Source organism: Gilbertella persicaria (assembly GCF_025201335.1).
Source record: "Gilbertella persicaria strain CBS 190.32 chromosome Unknown B0P05scaffold_24, whole genome shotgun sequence".
Classification (NCBI taxonomy): Eukaryota; Fungi; Mucoromycota; class Mucoromycetes; order Mucorales; family Choanephoraceae; genus Gilbertella; species Gilbertella persicaria.
In genome coordinates this window covers 310660-326294 of record NW_026251985.1, presented here as the reverse complement: position 1 = coordinate 326294, position 15635 = coordinate 310660, and the positions used below count along the sequence as shown (strand labels likewise).

The 15635-nt window shown below is 35.2% G+C and overlaps 5 protein-coding genes across 5 annotated transcripts; 1 reads left to right on the top strand and 4 right to left on the bottom strand.

The window, feature by feature from the left end:
- Positions 1 to 3167: 3167 nt before the first annotated feature.
- Positions 3168 to 4863, bottom strand: B0P05DRAFT_545533 (uncharacterized protein). The gene is made up of 7 exons (XM_051578652.1): positions 4643 to 4863; positions 4541 to 4598; positions 4378 to 4491; positions 4034 to 4329; positions 3936 to 3988; positions 3637 to 3893; positions 3168 to 3591 (listed from the first exon to the last, which is right to left on the bottom strand). The coding sequence occupies exons 1-7, from the start codon at positions 4810 to 4812 to the stop codon at positions 3292 to 3294; spliced, it is 1248 nt and encodes a 415-aa protein (XP_051434100.1). The 5' UTR covers positions 4813 to 4863; the 3' UTR covers positions 3168 to 3291.
- A 71-nt stretch (positions 4864 to 4934) lies between these two features.
- B0P05DRAFT_545530 (natural resistance-associated macrophage protein-domain-containing protein) lies at positions 4935 to 7010 on the bottom strand. Its single transcript, XM_051578651.1, has 4 exons — positions 6902 to 7010; positions 6271 to 6854; positions 5703 to 6227; positions 4935 to 5660 (listed from the first exon to the last, which is right to left on the bottom strand). The coding sequence occupies exons 1-4, from the start codon at positions 6976 to 6978 to the stop codon at positions 5050 to 5052; spliced, it is 1797 nt and encodes a 598-aa protein (XP_051434099.1). The 5' UTR covers positions 6979 to 7010; the 3' UTR covers positions 4935 to 5049.
- A 39-nt stretch (positions 7011 to 7049) lies between these two features.
- B0P05DRAFT_545526 (uncharacterized protein) lies at positions 7050 to 7642 on the bottom strand. The gene has a single exon (XM_051578650.1). The coding sequence runs from the start codon at positions 7415 to 7417 to the stop codon at positions 7241 to 7243; it is 177 nt and encodes a 58-aa protein (XP_051434098.1). The 5' UTR covers positions 7418 to 7642; the 3' UTR covers positions 7050 to 7240.
- A 75-nt stretch (positions 7643 to 7717) lies between these two features.
- On the top strand, positions 7718 to 8382 carry B0P05DRAFT_545524 (Erg28 like protein-domain-containing protein). Its single transcript, XM_051578649.1, has 4 exons — positions 7718 to 7936; positions 7983 to 8073; positions 8114 to 8232; positions 8306 to 8382. Exons 1-4 carry the CDS (start codon positions 7771 to 7773, stop codon positions 8359 to 8361), a joined length of 432 nt encoding a protein of 143 aa, XP_051434097.1. The 5' UTR covers positions 7718 to 7770; the 3' UTR covers positions 8362 to 8382.
- Positions 8374 to 10259, bottom strand: B0P05DRAFT_471845 (adaptin N terminal region-domain-containing protein; the record flags this gene model as incomplete). The annotated part of the gene is made up of 6 exons (XM_051574644.1): positions 8374 to 8925; positions 8984 to 9341; positions 9384 to 9597; positions 9644 to 9858; positions 9901 to 10019; positions 10062 to 10259. 6 exons carry the CDS (start codon positions 10257 to 10259, stop codon positions 8374 to 8376), a joined length of 1656 nt encoding a protein of 551 aa, XP_051434096.1.
- Between the last annotated feature and the right edge of the window lie 5376 nt (positions 10260 to 15635).

Sequence of the window (15635 nt, the reverse complement as noted above, 5' to 3'; positions counted from 1 at the left end):
GCTACTATAATGGCGGGATAAAGCCAATAATGGCTAAAAAGGGACGAGGATTCGCTTGAAGAAGAAAAAAAATGGGATTTTTGAGGCACAAATTAAAGTTTGATCTAGATCTGATTAAAGAAAAAATTCAGAATAATAAACAACTTAAAAAGAGATGGTGATATTTTTATAACTACACAACTAAAAATGAAACTCCCAGGTACGTTTACTGTATTTCTATCAAATACATTTGCAAGTAGACATCAACCCGACCTATTTCTTTGTGACACTGGTAAAAGCAACGTGACATGTGTCATAATAACAATTCCCCCATTAAATAATTAATTTTCTGTTATTCCGTCATTTTTTTTTCAGTGAATAGGAAGACTATTCCAAAAGAAGGTTCAATTCTCAAGCTTCTTTGATGAACCCATAGGTCTATCTAAAGAGCGAAATTACTGACTATATAAATTAATACAACTAGTAAATTCATCGTATTTAGGTTTTCCAATATATTTTAGAAAATAAAACGTATCTCGTGAAAATCACAATCTCTCTGTCTAGTTTTTTGATTGACTTTGCGTTATGAAAATTCAGTTGCACATAAAATAATACAGCCAGTTACAATAACATGGTAGCACATCTGGTAGAACAGATGATAATTTCTGGAAAAATGTTATTACTAATCATAGATATTACTTAAGTTCTCATAAACTAATTTGCTTCTTGACATGCATTTCTTTGGGAGAGCACTTAGTCTATGCTAATGTACACTCCAAAAAAATGGACATTTTTTGCGTACATGTATTGATTTCATCAAAACATGTAAAAAACATTGTTCCTTTCAAAATAGATGCACCTTCTCTAATGAAAAATGTGCACATGAATGTAATACAAAGCCCTTCTATACACGCATAAATGCTTAAAGTACCTACAAACCATGTTTACTAACTTACAAGGTACATTTGGAGTTGATTTGGGCCAAAAAAAGCGATTTGTAAAAAATGGCCAAAATGACCTTTAAACCAAAGGGTATTAGTCACGAAAAAAGCTCGTTGACAACTTCTGACCCTCTTTTGGACGTTACAGGACGAAAAACAAAGCTATTGATAGGGTCAAACACTCAAAATGTGCGCCAAATTCTCTAGTTTTTAGTGAATACGTTTGCTTGCCAGTTGTATTATAGAAATGGTACGATAAGAGTGAAAAACCTCAAAAACGTCTTTGCCTGTTTACTCAATATTTTAGCAATAAAAATGCTGTGTTTTTTATATCAGCAGACTCAGAAAGCAAATATCTACAGCTTTTGTCACTACACCAAAGCCAAATAACCGCATCTTTATGCAGTTTTCAGCAAAAGCCAGATTTTTATTGCGGCGGAAAGAATTCGAGTTGCCCTCCATTTTTCCATTTCAATCTTCGCAACATAGCCATTTGGTATATCTTTTGTCCATTTAGCCCATCTTTGCATTATAGGATGCATATATTTCTATTTTTCTATGTTTTCTAGCACTCAAACAATATAAGGCGTTTTAGCGAGATCAAATGCTAATACGCTTCATATGATATCTAGAGCGAAAATGCTCAAAACACAGCTTAAATGCACTATTCTTTGACGAACCATTGCTCGACAACCAGACTATCAAAACATCCCGTTTTTTCATTTAAAACATGTTCTTCCGAGTCTAGAAATTGGATGGTACCATTGGTTTATCTGTTATTTTTTGACCCATGGAGGATCACGAGGGCTCGTAAAGATGACAAAACAAAAAGTGCGATCCAGCCGATGTGAGATAAAACCACTTTCAGGTGCTTTTAGTGAAAAAAGAAATGAGTCTACTAAGACGAAAAAGGCGAGTCAATTTGAACATTGCCTTCAAATCCGTGACTATGATTGGTAGTATGACAATGTCTTATATATCTTTCCACTGAAACAATACTAGGTGGACCGTACCATCATCCTCATCCCAGGAAAGCATTCGCTGGAGAAGTTCAAAAGGAGGGTCATCGACCTAATGGGTCAAAGATTTAATGCTGCATAATCTTGTCCAGTAAAGCAATCTTGACTCTTATTAGTCCTAAGGTTTAGGACTTGACCAAAATCAGACAAGCAATCTTCCATTTTCTTCTGCAATAGTCGAAGAGGTTTTACAAGAAGTTTTTCCAGCTTAAGGCGCACAATATTTGCTTTGGTAGACAAGTTGGGAGAACCTACAACGAAAGTTCCATCCTCTAATATGATACTTTGTTCAAAATGGCCTCATACCCATATGTATGTTTTCTCCATATAGTTTCGATAAAAGAATGATCAAGGTATTTTCGAGTGGTAGGTACTCTACCGATGTATTCTTCAAGTTTATTGTTTTTATCAACATCCTTATTAAAAAATTGAAAAAGCATGTCAGAAATTCAAAATCTTTGATGTTACTGATATCCACGAGAACAAAACCTTTCTCAGTAGCTTTTAAGATTGTTTTCACTAAATCGATGGAAGTTGGAGTTGATTGTTAGGAGAGAGATGAAGGGTCTACATTTGAATCAACGCTAGTTGATTCAGGAGTAAAACCAATGATGACAGGTCGGAAGGAGTGATAAGTATATGCTTGTTCGAGTTTGGGTGATGTCTTCTTATTTTTGCTAGATGAAGAGACTGTGAAGGCATGTTTCTGTTTATTAAGGGGTAGAACCATAAAACATATCAATGAATGTTGCGCTAGACATTAACCGACCATTCTAAATATCAAAATAAACAAATTTCCACCCAAATTGTTTGAATATATTACTACATCAGTTTCAAAACAAAGAAGCTCTTTTAGAACAAAGATGTGTCATTTCTTTGAAAGATTAATGCGGATTTATAACAAGTCATATGGAAAGAATATTTCAACAATTAGAATAATAACAAGCAAGGACTTCAACAGACAGTTGAAAAGTTGGCTTTGCTTCTCTTTTTAAAAATCGTAAAGGCCGACGAAGATATCATAAGTGATACATACCATCATTTTTTCATTTTTTTTACAGTGGACAAACACGTTGACAGGAACAGAGCTCACTTTGAACGAGTTTTCATTTCTTCAAACCAACCTAAAAGCTGAATAATTCAAAAAATGTCATCAAAAGAATTCTTCATTCATCTCATATTGTCTATACATTGCCAAAGCGTATAAACTCATCAAGTCCCCTCCCCCTTCTGATAGTAATGATATAGATATTTTATATGTAATAAAAAAAAAAGATGAATAGTTTTTTTTCTTTTAACGCAATCAAGTTCTCTAAAGTTCTAGATACTTTTTTTTCTTTTCCTTTGCTTTTTTACCATGCACCCCATTCATCATCTGAATTGTTTGCATTTGACTTCTTCTTTGTTGAAGAATTAGCTCTTGCTCTAACAGAGCTAGTTATATTGGCTGCAGATCTGTTCTTTGCTGGTGGAGTGGAGGTGGTTACAGGTGAATGACGACCGCTCAAGTTATCGTCAGAAGACTGTAAGTTATGAATGGTGGAATTAAAGAAATCATCGTCGGGAATGTCGTTTGTATGAGACGAATTCATACCAGAATAGCGTAAAGAGTCATTTTGGTATGAACCACTTGCTTGATGATAATTGGATGACTATGAAAAGAATCAACATACGTATAGATATTGTGTTTTGGTTACCTTGGGTTGTGTAAACGAATTGACATAGCTGCTAACATTATCTCGTACTTGACCTCTAAAGTTGGGATCAGCCAATTGTTGTGCAGCAGGCTTCACATAATTATCGTTTGCATATTTTCCAAATTCTACTGCCGCTTTACCAACATAGGATAAAAGCGACCAACCCTTTTCAATAGCAACACGAGGATCATTAATAATTTCATGTATGTCCACAGAATTTCCTCCTCCATTTCTTCTAGCATCGTATTCACCTTGAACTAATTGAATGGTAAGCTAAGAACAACCTATGTTTCACTTACATTGAGGGTTACCAAAACCTGTAAATTTACCTCCTTGACTAGGTGGCAAATGTCTAATTATATTATTAAATCATGTTGTACATGCTATTTGAACTTACTCTGGCCTGCTTTCATTTGCATTTCCGAGTTGAGCAAAATATTGTTCATTGCGTGCTTTTTGGTTGTCATGGTTTAGGCTGTTGCTGCTGTTGTTGTTGCTGTTGTAAGAATCACTTCCAAATCCGCCAGACATGGAGATAGAAGAGTTGGAGCGTTGTGTGCTTGATAAGGTTGAGCCAAGGCGGTTTGGACTGTTTAATGACCTCGTCGTACCAACTTTAGAAGCTCCGGCGGAGGATTTGGATCTTACAGAGGGTGTAGGAGTCCAAGGACGACCTTCAGCATCTGCTGCCAACTAGAATTTTGTTTTAGAAGACTAACATGTAGTTACTTACATTCTTACCTTTTCACGATAAAGTTCAGCACAATGACTATGGTATTTGTCATTCATGGTCATATCAGGCGAATAATCAGGTTGAGATTCAAAAAAGGCTTTTGCTTTTTGATTACCACCCAGCTAAAGAAAGAGTATGAGAAGCTAAATATAGACCACCACCTTCTGTTACCTCCATCTTTTTTAATTGATCATCAAACCACTTATCCATCGTAATGGAACGAACAAAACTAACATTCTATCAACACAACTTGACTTTTTTCAAGGTCTTTACCTAATATGAACACCAAAAGAACGGTGGACACCTGAACAATCCAAACAAATGAAAATACCATAGGAAATACTTGCCCACTGAGGGTTAGGAGCCCCACAGTCAAAACAAAGCTTATTTTCACCTTGTCTTTGAATATCGTATAACTTTTTTTTATATTCTGCTGCTGACATTGAGATACAAAAAAAAAAGAGATAGAAAGAAAAAAAAAAGGAAAAAAAAAACGGGTGAAAAGCAACTAAAAAAAGAGAGCACACACTCTTAAACCAACAACTTTTTTACAACACAATTCATGGTTTAACTCCCGCTTATTTTTTTTTATGAGACGGAAAAAGGTACAACATGAATGTAAGGTTTTATGTATATGTGCACAATAAGGAGTGAAAGAAAAAGAGAGAGGGGGGGGGGTATTAGATCTGTAAAAATAATGATACAACAAGATAACTATTGAGACCAATCAGTAATAAAGAGATCAAAATAGCAATGATATTCGATATCCATCCATTAGGATAAGTCAGAGGCTCAGGCCAATGTCCAAGTATACCCAAAGGTTTTATAGTACTGGGCGGTGTGCTTGTGCCTTCTTGTTTGTCTTCTGTGGACAGTGTATTGTCTTGTCGAACGCAATAATTTTTAATAACACCCATATTGATTTTACTGAATTGAGGGAATCGAATCCAATCTGATTTGGAGTTGGAAAATCGCAAGCGAGCAAAAGTACGGTCGATAAAAGACATTTTACTTTGTTGAGTCATAGAGACAGGCTCAGGGTTCATGTCCTTGGCTTCAACTACCAGATCGAGTTTCATGGCTTTCTTTTTAGCAGTAAAATAGACAAGAGGAACAACAGCAAAAGGTAATTGAATACTAAGTGCTACTTGGCTTGCCACAAGCATGTTACTTAAACCTGAACGACCAGCAACACAAGCTGCTATCATGGCAGGAATGATAGCAATCAATCGTGTAACGATACGTCGTATCCAAGGTCTCGTCGTCATGCCTAAAAACCCGCTCATGATCACTATCACTATGTTAGAATCTACTACTGCAAAATAAATTTTACCTTGACCAGCTAGAGTAGCCGTCAATGTACTGGATTGGCCTGCACACAATAAAGCAAGCGCAAACACGATAGCAGCAGGGGGACCTAAATATTGCTTCAAAAGGGCATGTGCACTAAACAAATCTTCTACTTGTTGTTGTTGATTGTTAGGCCCATAATAAAAGTTAGCTGAAGCAACCACAAGAATAGCAGAATTAACGAAAAAGGCAAACGTGAGAGCAACAACCAGATCAATAAACCCATAATGCAAGTTACATTTCAAAGAACTATCAAGAAAGCTACGCATGGCCTCAAGGTTCAGACCGCCTGTGCGAGAAACACAAGATGAAGCAGAGTCCACAGCAACGATGGTATGCGATTTTTCGTTGTAGTCTTCTTGGACTGTTTCTTTGATGTCTGTACGAAATGGGTCAGTTTTGATAAGCCAATGGTCTCCTTGTTGGACAACGTGAGGCCTTGAAGACCGCCATTCACGACAACGTGCTTGAACAATAAAACTATGAAGATACAAGTTATGTGGCATGACTTGCAAGACACATTAGACCTTGTACAAACGATAAATGGTTACCTGTTGCACCAATGATGCCAATGGCAACATAAAGAATATCTGGATCAGTGAAGATTTCTTTGGTTGGCAAGTATCCCTTAAATACATCCACAGCAACAATATCAGAATAGGCTAGTTCGATAATGAAGCAAATACCAACAGCCGATACAAGCATCATAACAAACATTTCAAAGAACCGGATCATTTTAAGAGAAGCGGAGTCTGAGCTGGGAGAATCGGGATCATCGGCTTCCTCGTTATAAAACAAAAGAATGATAAATACGTCGACTGCTGTGATTGCAACGCCAGCTGGTAAAGGTAGTTGAGGAAACAATAAATTAAGGGCGATGGCAGAGCCAATGACTTCAGCAATATCAGTTGCAATAATAGCAATTTCTGCTAAAACATACAAAAAGAAATTGAGGTAACGATGGAAATATTTTCGTGATGCAGCTGCTAAATCAAGGCCAGCAATGGTACCAAGTCGGATAGTCAGATTTTGTAAAAAGACAGCAATGATATTGGAGATCAAAATAATAAAAAGTAACCGGTAACCAAAAGAAGACCCTCCTTCCATGTCTGTTGCCCAATTTCCTGGATCCAAGCTAAAATATAAATGAGTTAAAGTGCATTTATCGCTTTGATGCCTTACTAGCCAACAGCAATCATAAATCCTGGGCCAATGAATTTCCCTAGGGTTTTGAAATACTTTTTGACTTTTTGTATCATTCTTGATAATAGCCAAAAAAAAAAAAGGGAGGGAAGCTGAAAAGTATAAGAATAAAATAGAATGTCAAGATGCGCTTTTATAGTGAACAAAAGTCACATTCGCGGCTCCGAATCAACCTATTGATACAAACAAAAATAAAATAAAAAAAAAGAAAGCTTTCACTCACCCACTTACTTACTTTTCTTCTTTTAATTCATGAATAAGGAATTCTGTAGATACAGTATCTCAATTCATTATCCTATGGAAACGAGTTTGTTCATGCTAGAAAATTTTATTGGCAAAATTGCTAACTACGTTTGTCACACCTACACTTTGGAAAATTAAGCAGAGCACAAATAACATTTGCATTAGTTTACAAGAAGGAGCGGAGAATAGAAGGGAAACTAGCCAGTCTATGTGAGATAATGACACAAATACGAGAAAGTAGCTGAATGCCATTATCTTTTCAATTGCATGATTGTTTCAAATCATTACATTCATACACAATATGACCCACCAATACTAAGTTGTGATTAATGCCAAAGGCTGTACCACCAAGTACAGATTTCTTTCTATTTATATTATCTTAAAATGAACATCTCAACAAATTGCCGACAAAGAATTGAGTGAGTTCAAGTATCATCTTGGCTCTTGGATTAGGATACCTTCGTATGACAAAAAACTGGGCCAATTTTTATTTCGATTGGCTTAAGCATCTTGAATGGTCTCTTTAAATTAAATAGACTTTTTTGTGTAACTATTTACCTAAATTGACTCGAGAAAAAGTTCTTTATTGACGCTTTTGTTTCTCGATGGAATCTTTATATAGTCGTGTCACAGACGTGTTTTCTACTTTCCCCGAAGGTTATCTTCCCAAGTGGTTATTGTTCACCTCTGCTCTTGGTATCTTTAACTCTATTCAAAACTTTTGCACCAGTTCTTTAACTAAACGCGTCTATGCCAATAAACCTGAACAAGGTAAAGTAGGACTTGAGATGAGCTACTGTGTTCATCATCACTGTAGTGACTCCTCTCAGTGGTCGCTTGTTTGCCACCTGGACTTGGTCTGTTAGTATGATTCGTATTTATGCTGCTTTCCATCTTCAACATAAATTGTAAGTTAACCATATAAGAAAATGCTCACACATCATTCAGTATGTATGATCTTGGTATTTGGACCTATGTGATTGCCTTGACACATTTTGTTGGTGAATTGGTTGTTTTTGGTGGCTGTAAACTGAATGGTCCTTTCATGTCTCCCATGATTGTTGCTGGTAAGATATATATATATAGAGAGAGAGAGAGAGAGAGAGGAAATGATAACATATTAACATGACATACTATTAGTTTCCTCACTCATTTGGCTTACTCAAGTCAAGGACCAATACGTCAAATTTTATTAAGTAATAAACAAGCTACTGTAGTAGATCAGTAGAATAAGGGTTATTGGTCTGAATAGAAACAACACGGTTTGTACTGGTAGCTGCATTATAGCTCCAATCATTGAAAGGCGTAGACGCTAATTGTTGTTGCTGTTGCTGTTGCTGTTGTTCTTGTTGAATTAAAGAAACTGGGTTTGTTTCGACATAATTACTGGCTGCCTTGGGTGATTGTCTCAAGACAGCAGAGGGTAGTAAATGGCGAGGCTTGTATCGACTAATAAACGTAGTTGGACTCTTGTGATAGATAGAAGCAAGTGAACCAATATGAAGCAAGAGCTCATCCAGAAAATTAGGATCAAGATTATCACTTTCTGTTGTGATAGCAGGTTTATCAGAAAGTACAACAGCCTTAGCAGCAGTAGGATCTGTGGATAATAAACGCCAATAAATGTAGCCACGATCACGTAAATCAGGATTATCGACTTCTTCTGTAGCCCATTTTAATACTTTAGGCACAAGTTCTTGGCCTGCTGTTGGTCTCTGAACAAACAATTTGACGGTAGCAGTCAACAAGGCCAATTGAACCTATAGACAAACAAAAAAAGAAAATAAGCAATCTCTATCGTTTTATAGCTAAACTTACTTCATAAGGTTCTTCTAAAAATGTATACAAGAAATCGTCCAACAATTGGTCTGCATTTTCAATACGATCAGCATATTGACCAATGATCCAAATCATAGAAGCCTTTGCTTCTGGCTCATCCAAATCATCCAGGTTTTCACAGAGAGTGGCAATAATACTTTCATATTGATTAGGGTATTTTCTAAAGATGTCCCTAATGACAATAATGGCTTCTTGGACAACATAATTGACTTTGGTCTGAATCAATTCTAGTAAGGCAGAAATACATTTATCAGCAGCACTTTCAATCTTGACAGCCAATCGACCAATAGCTCGTACTGACTTGCGAACAAAATCAACATCCACTTCAGCAGCATACCTGTTAAAATGAGTCATGTAATTCACTAGACCTTGTTCTTACTCTTTCAATTCATTCAAGACAATATCCACATTTCTTTCATTAGCTAGTCTAAAGATGACCTCAAGTTTGCCTAGTTTGACACAGATGGGATCATCGTATTTACAGAAAAAGACCTTGATATCATTCTTGAGGATTTCAGGACGACGTTGTATAATCAATTGAATGTTACGTAAAGCAACATATTGTACTTCATAACCAGAAGCTAACAATGTCACTATTCATATATTATCAGTATATCAATATGTATGTATTTTTGTTACCTAAAGGAGGACCTAGCTTTCTACATAATTGACTGATTTCTTCTTCATTGCTCATATAATTCATCAAGTACATCATGACTTTGGTAGCAGTCAAGACAACAGCTGAATTAGCATGTTGAAGACGAGGAGAGATACGCTCAGCCAGCATCTCTGCATCGCCTGTCTCTTGAGGCACATAATACATTAATGCTTCTAAAATGTATGTCTGACCCCATCTATTTATATATAAGAAAATGGTTGCTGTCATTCCTACTTACTCTGAACATTCACCTAAAGCAGCTACAAGCTTACTAGCAATAGAATGATTCAGTCGTAATTGAATATGGTCTGATCTTTCGGATATCTCGGTCAATGCTGCTACTGCATTAGCAACCACCTAGAGGACTGTCAATGGCCATCTTATCACTGTGTCACTTACAGTAGGATTAGGGTCGGCTAATAAATCTCGCAACATATCTACAAAGTGTTCACTCTCCACAAGCACACGATCATACATATACAGTTTCGCAACACAAGTAGCAGCTGTCTTTCTCACATAAGGATCTCTGTCTCTTAAACTGTGTCGGAGTGGGTCTACTAATACATCTACAATCTTTTCTACTTGAATATAGCCCATGGTACGAATAGCTAATGCACGAATAAGAGGATTAGGATCCTCTACATCCTAAAGAATACTGAACATGATATCCATGACGATACAAACAACCTTACCTTGATAAACATAGAAATGGCCATGACAGCCATATCTGGTTTAGTACGTGCATAGTTGATAATATAGAGATAGACCATTTTCTTGATTTCTAGAACAGGTACTTGCATCACATTTAGAATATCAGGGAATAAAGGTGACATATCATTGCCCATTGTCATGTTGGCTACAATCTTTTTCATCACTGTCTTTTTACGCTGATGCTTTTGGTCGCGCTTTTCAGATGTGAGTTCAGCACGTAGTTCCTGAATTTTGCCTATTCATGTCTAAGTAATATATTTGCCTGGTATATTGTACCTCTTTGAAAATACTTTGCATCAGACATGGTGAATAAAGAGAAAGAAACAAAATGAAAGGGAAGCACAAGTAACTTATAAATTGGAATTACAAGGCATTTGATTGGCTAATTCATTATTACTTTACTGTATTTAAACTCGCATGGATCATGTCCTTATGGTAGTATTTGCTCTTTATTATTCAATTGAATGCCTTATCTCTATATTGTGGTGTATTCTTGACTTATGGTATAGAATAAGACAATAACTGCGAATGATCAACAATAGATATCACTAAAGAAGCATACCCATTGAGTCAACAAAGGCTTTTCTTCTCTATTCACGTTCAAATGAATGGGCTTAGTACTTATCCACGATAAACAGGACAAGGAAGAGATAAGATTGTCTTTTTCTCCATAAGACTATGCTTAAAAGAAACTGTATTTTATTCACATTGTAAATCACGCTTCAAACTCTTCGACATCTTTAAGGCTTATTTTAGTTTCTGGTTCAGAAGAGTTAGGGATGATTCTTTGAAGCTTGCAATTCTTGAGTGTTGTTTGTCATTAGAGTTCGAATGAATGTATCGGAAGCTTTAAAAATGTTAATAGAATACTTAGTTAAAGAGATGCTAAACTCTTGACTGATACACCGCTTCTAGTATAGAAGGCTGCTGTTCTCAAATTTGGTTCAGTATTGGAGTGACTGACGCTTGAGAAGAAAGCAGGAAGGGTTTCATGAAAGAGCAAATTGGCTATAGCAATGGCTAAAGCTAGATACCTTATCTTTTCCATTTATACTACGACCATGCTTGACTGAGGGACATTCAAGATTATAACAAACTAAAAGCACCTTTCATGTTTCTGTATTATGTTGTTCCTGTCTTTTGACCAATTGCTTAGGATGTTGAAGTTTCTGGAAACAGCAAACACAGGTCTAAGATGTAATGTTTTCATTGGTAATACAGACAGTTGTATAACGAACATGCATGTCTTGCTTTCAAGTACTACTATATCGCAAGTGTCCTTTGATTCTTGAGCCAATGCCTATACCCCTGATCACCAATCATCATTATCAACTGTTTAGAGGTGCTTTGATGTCCTGACTTTTTCTTGCCTTTTGGATCACTGTCGTCTTTTTCTGCCTTTGGATTTAATCATGCACACTCCTGTGAGCAAATACAATCCCTAGTCTTCTTTGTGCACATGTCTCTTCTCATACCCCATAGCCTTATTCTTGGATTGTCATACAGGCCTCTCAACATGTCCTTGCTTTCTTGTAAACATCAATATGTTTTCCAAATCTCACCTTCATTTTCGCATATTCATCTATCTATGTACTGTTCAACTTATTTTGAGCTTATCAATTTCTTCAAGTGTATGTAGGAGAAACAGCAAGCAGGTAAATAAACAGATGTAGATTCTTTATATATATCTATTGTTCTGAAATTGATTTCCTTATTTGGATTTTTATATTTCATTGTCCAAGAATTCAAAATCTTAGAAGACACAGTCGTTCCAACGCCAAAGGGCGGTTTTAATTTTCCAAAAGGCGGTTTTGATTTTCCCAGAAGGTGGTTTTTATTTTTTTTCAAGGGCGGTTTTCTTTCGAGTTTCGCAAGAAACTTCAACTTGCTGTTCGAATTCGTCTTCTATTTCTTCTTCGGGCTCTCTAATGAGACGTCGTTTAAAGGAAATGTTTTTAGTAGGCAAGGGTTGCATAATAAATACGTTTTTAGAGAAAAAGTAATTTTTGTTTTTGATGGTAAAACAAAAGTTAAACTGGAAAATTGCAGTATTATCAACTCGAGCTTACCATATTTGGAATTTTTTTGCACAAAATAGGGAGAACCGTGTGCATACTATGACTGCTTTTCAGTAATCCTGAACTTATAAAAAGGGATGATTTTCATTTTTTCCATTTTTTTCTTCTGTTTTTATCCTCTGGCCTACGGGTCTTCTGGCCTACGGGTCTTTTTTTTTGATAAATGTAAACATTTTGCTACCCTTACCATATAAAAAAAAAATTAAAATTGGCCAAAGCTTGAATCGTTAAAAACCAAACTCTATTTTAACCACTATTTTTTAAGGAATTAGTTGTCGGCGATGGTGTATGCTCAAAAAAAATGTACTTCGAGTTTTGTTGGGATGAGAAACCCCCCCCTCATTAATTCTTTTTCTTATTTTTAATTGTAATGAGATTTTTTAAAATAAAGAATAACCCAACTACTTGGTTTGTAAATAATTGATTTTTGCAGCAGTATTTGCGTCGACTCCAACAATTTCATAATAGAATATATACGCGAAACGCAAAATCAGTAGCGCTGTTGTAGAAATGTTTGTTTAAATAAAGGCTTGTGCAACAAAACCTTTTTCAAACAAAGTGTATTTCTCCTTCTCTTTTTCAATAAAGCTTCTAGATCTTGCTTATTCTTTAATTATGATCTTTTGTCCCTGATATAATGCTCTGAAGCGTGTCCGGAATGCTCAATTCAGTTTGGACTAACATCTTGAGCTGGGTAGCACTCGAAGCTCCTGGCGCAATGCGCCTTCTTTCACTACTTACATCTAGGATATACATTTTTAAGAAATACTTATGGGGCAGTTGACTGTCAAACAATCTGAGTCAACTCGATTTAGATTCGAATCATCAAACCCACCCACTCAATGAATAAACGGCCTGAAAGTGCATTACTTGTTTATGTAAAAGAGACGTCAGACAAATACATTCTTCAAGCGTAAAAAAGACAAGAATTCATACAGATCTTCTCCGTTTTCTTGAGCATACAGAAGTAGCATAAAATCTGCCTATACACACATAAATGCACTAAATACCTACAAACTATGTTTTCTAACATCCATGGTACATTTGGAATTGATTTCGACCAAAAAAACGACTTGTGGAAAATGGCCAAATATACCTTTTAACCAATTCTACCTCAAATACAAAGCTTTAAGATTGGAAATTATTCAAGGCCTATTACTCATGATCAGACACCATTTAATAGCAAGAAATAGCAAGAAATAGCAAGAAATAGCATGGATGAGTAGTATAGTAAAAAAAAAATTTGTATAAAAATTTGCATCTTAGATTTTTAAAATTAATTTGCTCCTTACCGTAATGGATTTATAGAAAACAGAAAAACCAAAAAAAAAAAAAAAAAAAAAAAAAAAAAAAAAAAAAAAAAAAAAAGTTAGTCTTTTGACCCTTTTTTTTGACAATATATGCAAAATTTATGCAAAATTTATTAATTTTTTTGACAACATTTTTAACAACATTTTTCTTTTTTTTTTAGTTCTTTTAAAATCAAAGACACTACAGCATAAGTGATGGAAGAGTTATGCATTCAGAAATGGAGAAAAATGCAACCGGTTACGCTGCAGTGAGAGTGTATCTCTTTTGCCTAAAAATGTTTGTTTTCTAGAAATGTTTTTCTGTTGGCACAAATAGCATAGTTGCACATTGGTTTTGATTTTTTCAAACTTATAATTAAAGTTTGTTAATTTATTGATATTATAGAAAAGGTCCTTTTGAGCACATGGTTCAATGTGGCCTTTGACTGCTCGAACTTGATCAATTCATAAGAATGACTATACCAAGCTAAAAATACCTTGAGAGAACAAGGGAAAAAAAGGGATAGAGAGGAGAGCGTCAATCTAATGGTATTTTTGGATGCTTGTTTGGAACCTGAGAAGAAATAGAAACATTTGCTTGGATGTTGGAAGGAGTAGATTATTTGTGATAGCATGTTACATAGAGATGATTTTGGATAAAAGCGAATACATAAATGCTCATGTGCTACTCCAATAAAGTACAGAGCGAGCAGTCTTGAGTGTTTTTATGAGGAAGCAATCTGCAAATCTCTGAAAGACAAAGAGCTTGGTCAAGGACACTTTTGCATTCTCTAAAGCCACCTTGAGCAGTGTTTAAGGACGATACTTTTACCTTGGAGAAGTTCTTTGATGCACGCTTTGAGCGTTTTTTCTTCTGGAACTAGTAGTCAGACTAGTTAGGTAGTAATTGACTGGATCAGTTAAGTTCCCTTTCTTACGAATTGGGACTACTTGTGCTACTCGTCAACAGTGAGGTGTGTATGGCCAACACCAATATAGATCAAAAATATGGAAAATCAGGAGATCACTAAAATCTGTGATATATATACAGAAACTAAAGCTAGAGCCATGAGGAAAAATCACGATAAGAGCCGTAGATGTCAGGAACTTCTCATGAATGTAATGGATCTACAAAAAAAAAAAAAAAAAAAAAAAAAAAAAAAGTATTCTAAAGTCTGCCAACATTTATGCCGACATGCAAGTATGCCATTTGTGTACTCAAAAAAATTTTTTTTGAAAAATAATAAAAACCACTATTGTAAATTAAATCAAGAGTGTTTTCTGCAATGACAAAAAATAAAAAAGAAGGAAATTTTCCAATTTTTCTGCTTAAAATTTTAAAAAAAGCTTCTTCTTCAATTTTTCTGTTCTAAAATAAAAAACGAATCTACCGGATGATAATCTTACTGTTTTAGTTTAAAGAAGAGATTACTGGTTGGTAGACTCGGTTTTTATTTCAAAACAGAGAAATCCAAAAACAAGCTTTTTTTTTTTAATTCAAGCGGAAGAACTAGAAATTCTCTACTTTTTATATTTTTTGTCATTGCAGAAAATATTCTTGATTTATTTTACAAGAATAGTTTTATTTAAAATGGCAGTTTTTATTATTTCTCAAAAAATATTTTTTGAGTACACAATTGGCATACTTGTAATTTCGGTATACCTGTTGATATTTTTATTATTTTTGAAAATGTTTTTTTTCTTTTTCTTTTTTTGTAAGCGTATCACACGGATCATGAAGGCCTGAGATCTACGAGTATTTTCATACTTTTTTTATTGCTCTAGCTACCTCTTTTGTAGAGTTATTGCAATCTTTGGGAAGAGGCTTTGAACACTAAAATTTATGCTTGGACCAGAAAAATAGAATAAGAAAGGTATGTCTCAGCATCTAAGCT

Excerpts from the sequence above, each read along its gene's own strand:
- B0P05DRAFT_545533 (XM_051578652.1), bottom strand. The coding sequence starts at position 4,812 with ATGTCAGCAGCAGAATATAAAAAAAAGTTATACGATATTCAAAGACAA. Across the intron at positions 4,492-4,540 it reads ATCAATTAAAAAAGATGGAG|CTGGGTGGTAATCAAAAAGC; the intron begins GTAACAGAAGGT and ends CTCTTTCTTTAG. Across the intron at positions 3,592-3,636 it reads ATTCGTTTACACAACCCAAG|TCATCCAATTATCATCAAGC; the intron begins GTAACCAAAACA and ends TTCTTTTCATAG.
- B0P05DRAFT_545530 (XM_051578651.1), bottom strand. The coding sequence starts at position 6,978 with ATGATACAAAAAGTCAAAAAGTATTTCAAAACCCTAGGGAAATTCATT. Across the intron at positions 6,855-6,901 it reads TTTATGATTGCTGTTGGCTA|CTTGGATCCAGGAAATTGGG; the intron begins GTAAGGCATCAA and ends TTTATATTTTAG. Across the intron at positions 5,661-5,702 it reads GGCTACTCTAGCTGGTCAAG|TGATCATGAGCGGGTTTTTA; the intron begins GTAAAATTTATT and ends ACATAGTGATAG.
- B0P05DRAFT_545526 (XM_051578650.1), bottom strand. The coding sequence starts at position 7,417 with ATGGCATTCAGCTACTTTCTCGTATTTGTGTCATTATCTCACATAGAC.
- B0P05DRAFT_545524 (XM_051578649.1), top strand. The coding sequence starts at position 7,771 with ATGGAATCTTTATATAGTCGTGTCACAGACGTGTTTTCTACTTTCCCC. Across the intron at positions 7,937-7,982 it reads TGCCAATAAACCTGAACAAG|TGACTCCTCTCAGTGGTCGC; the intron begins GTAAAGTAGGAC and ends TCATCACTGTAG. Across the intron at positions 8,233-8,305 it reads GTCTCCCATGATTGTTGCTG|TTTCCTCACTCATTTGGCTT; the intron begins GTAAGATATATA and ends ACATACTATTAG.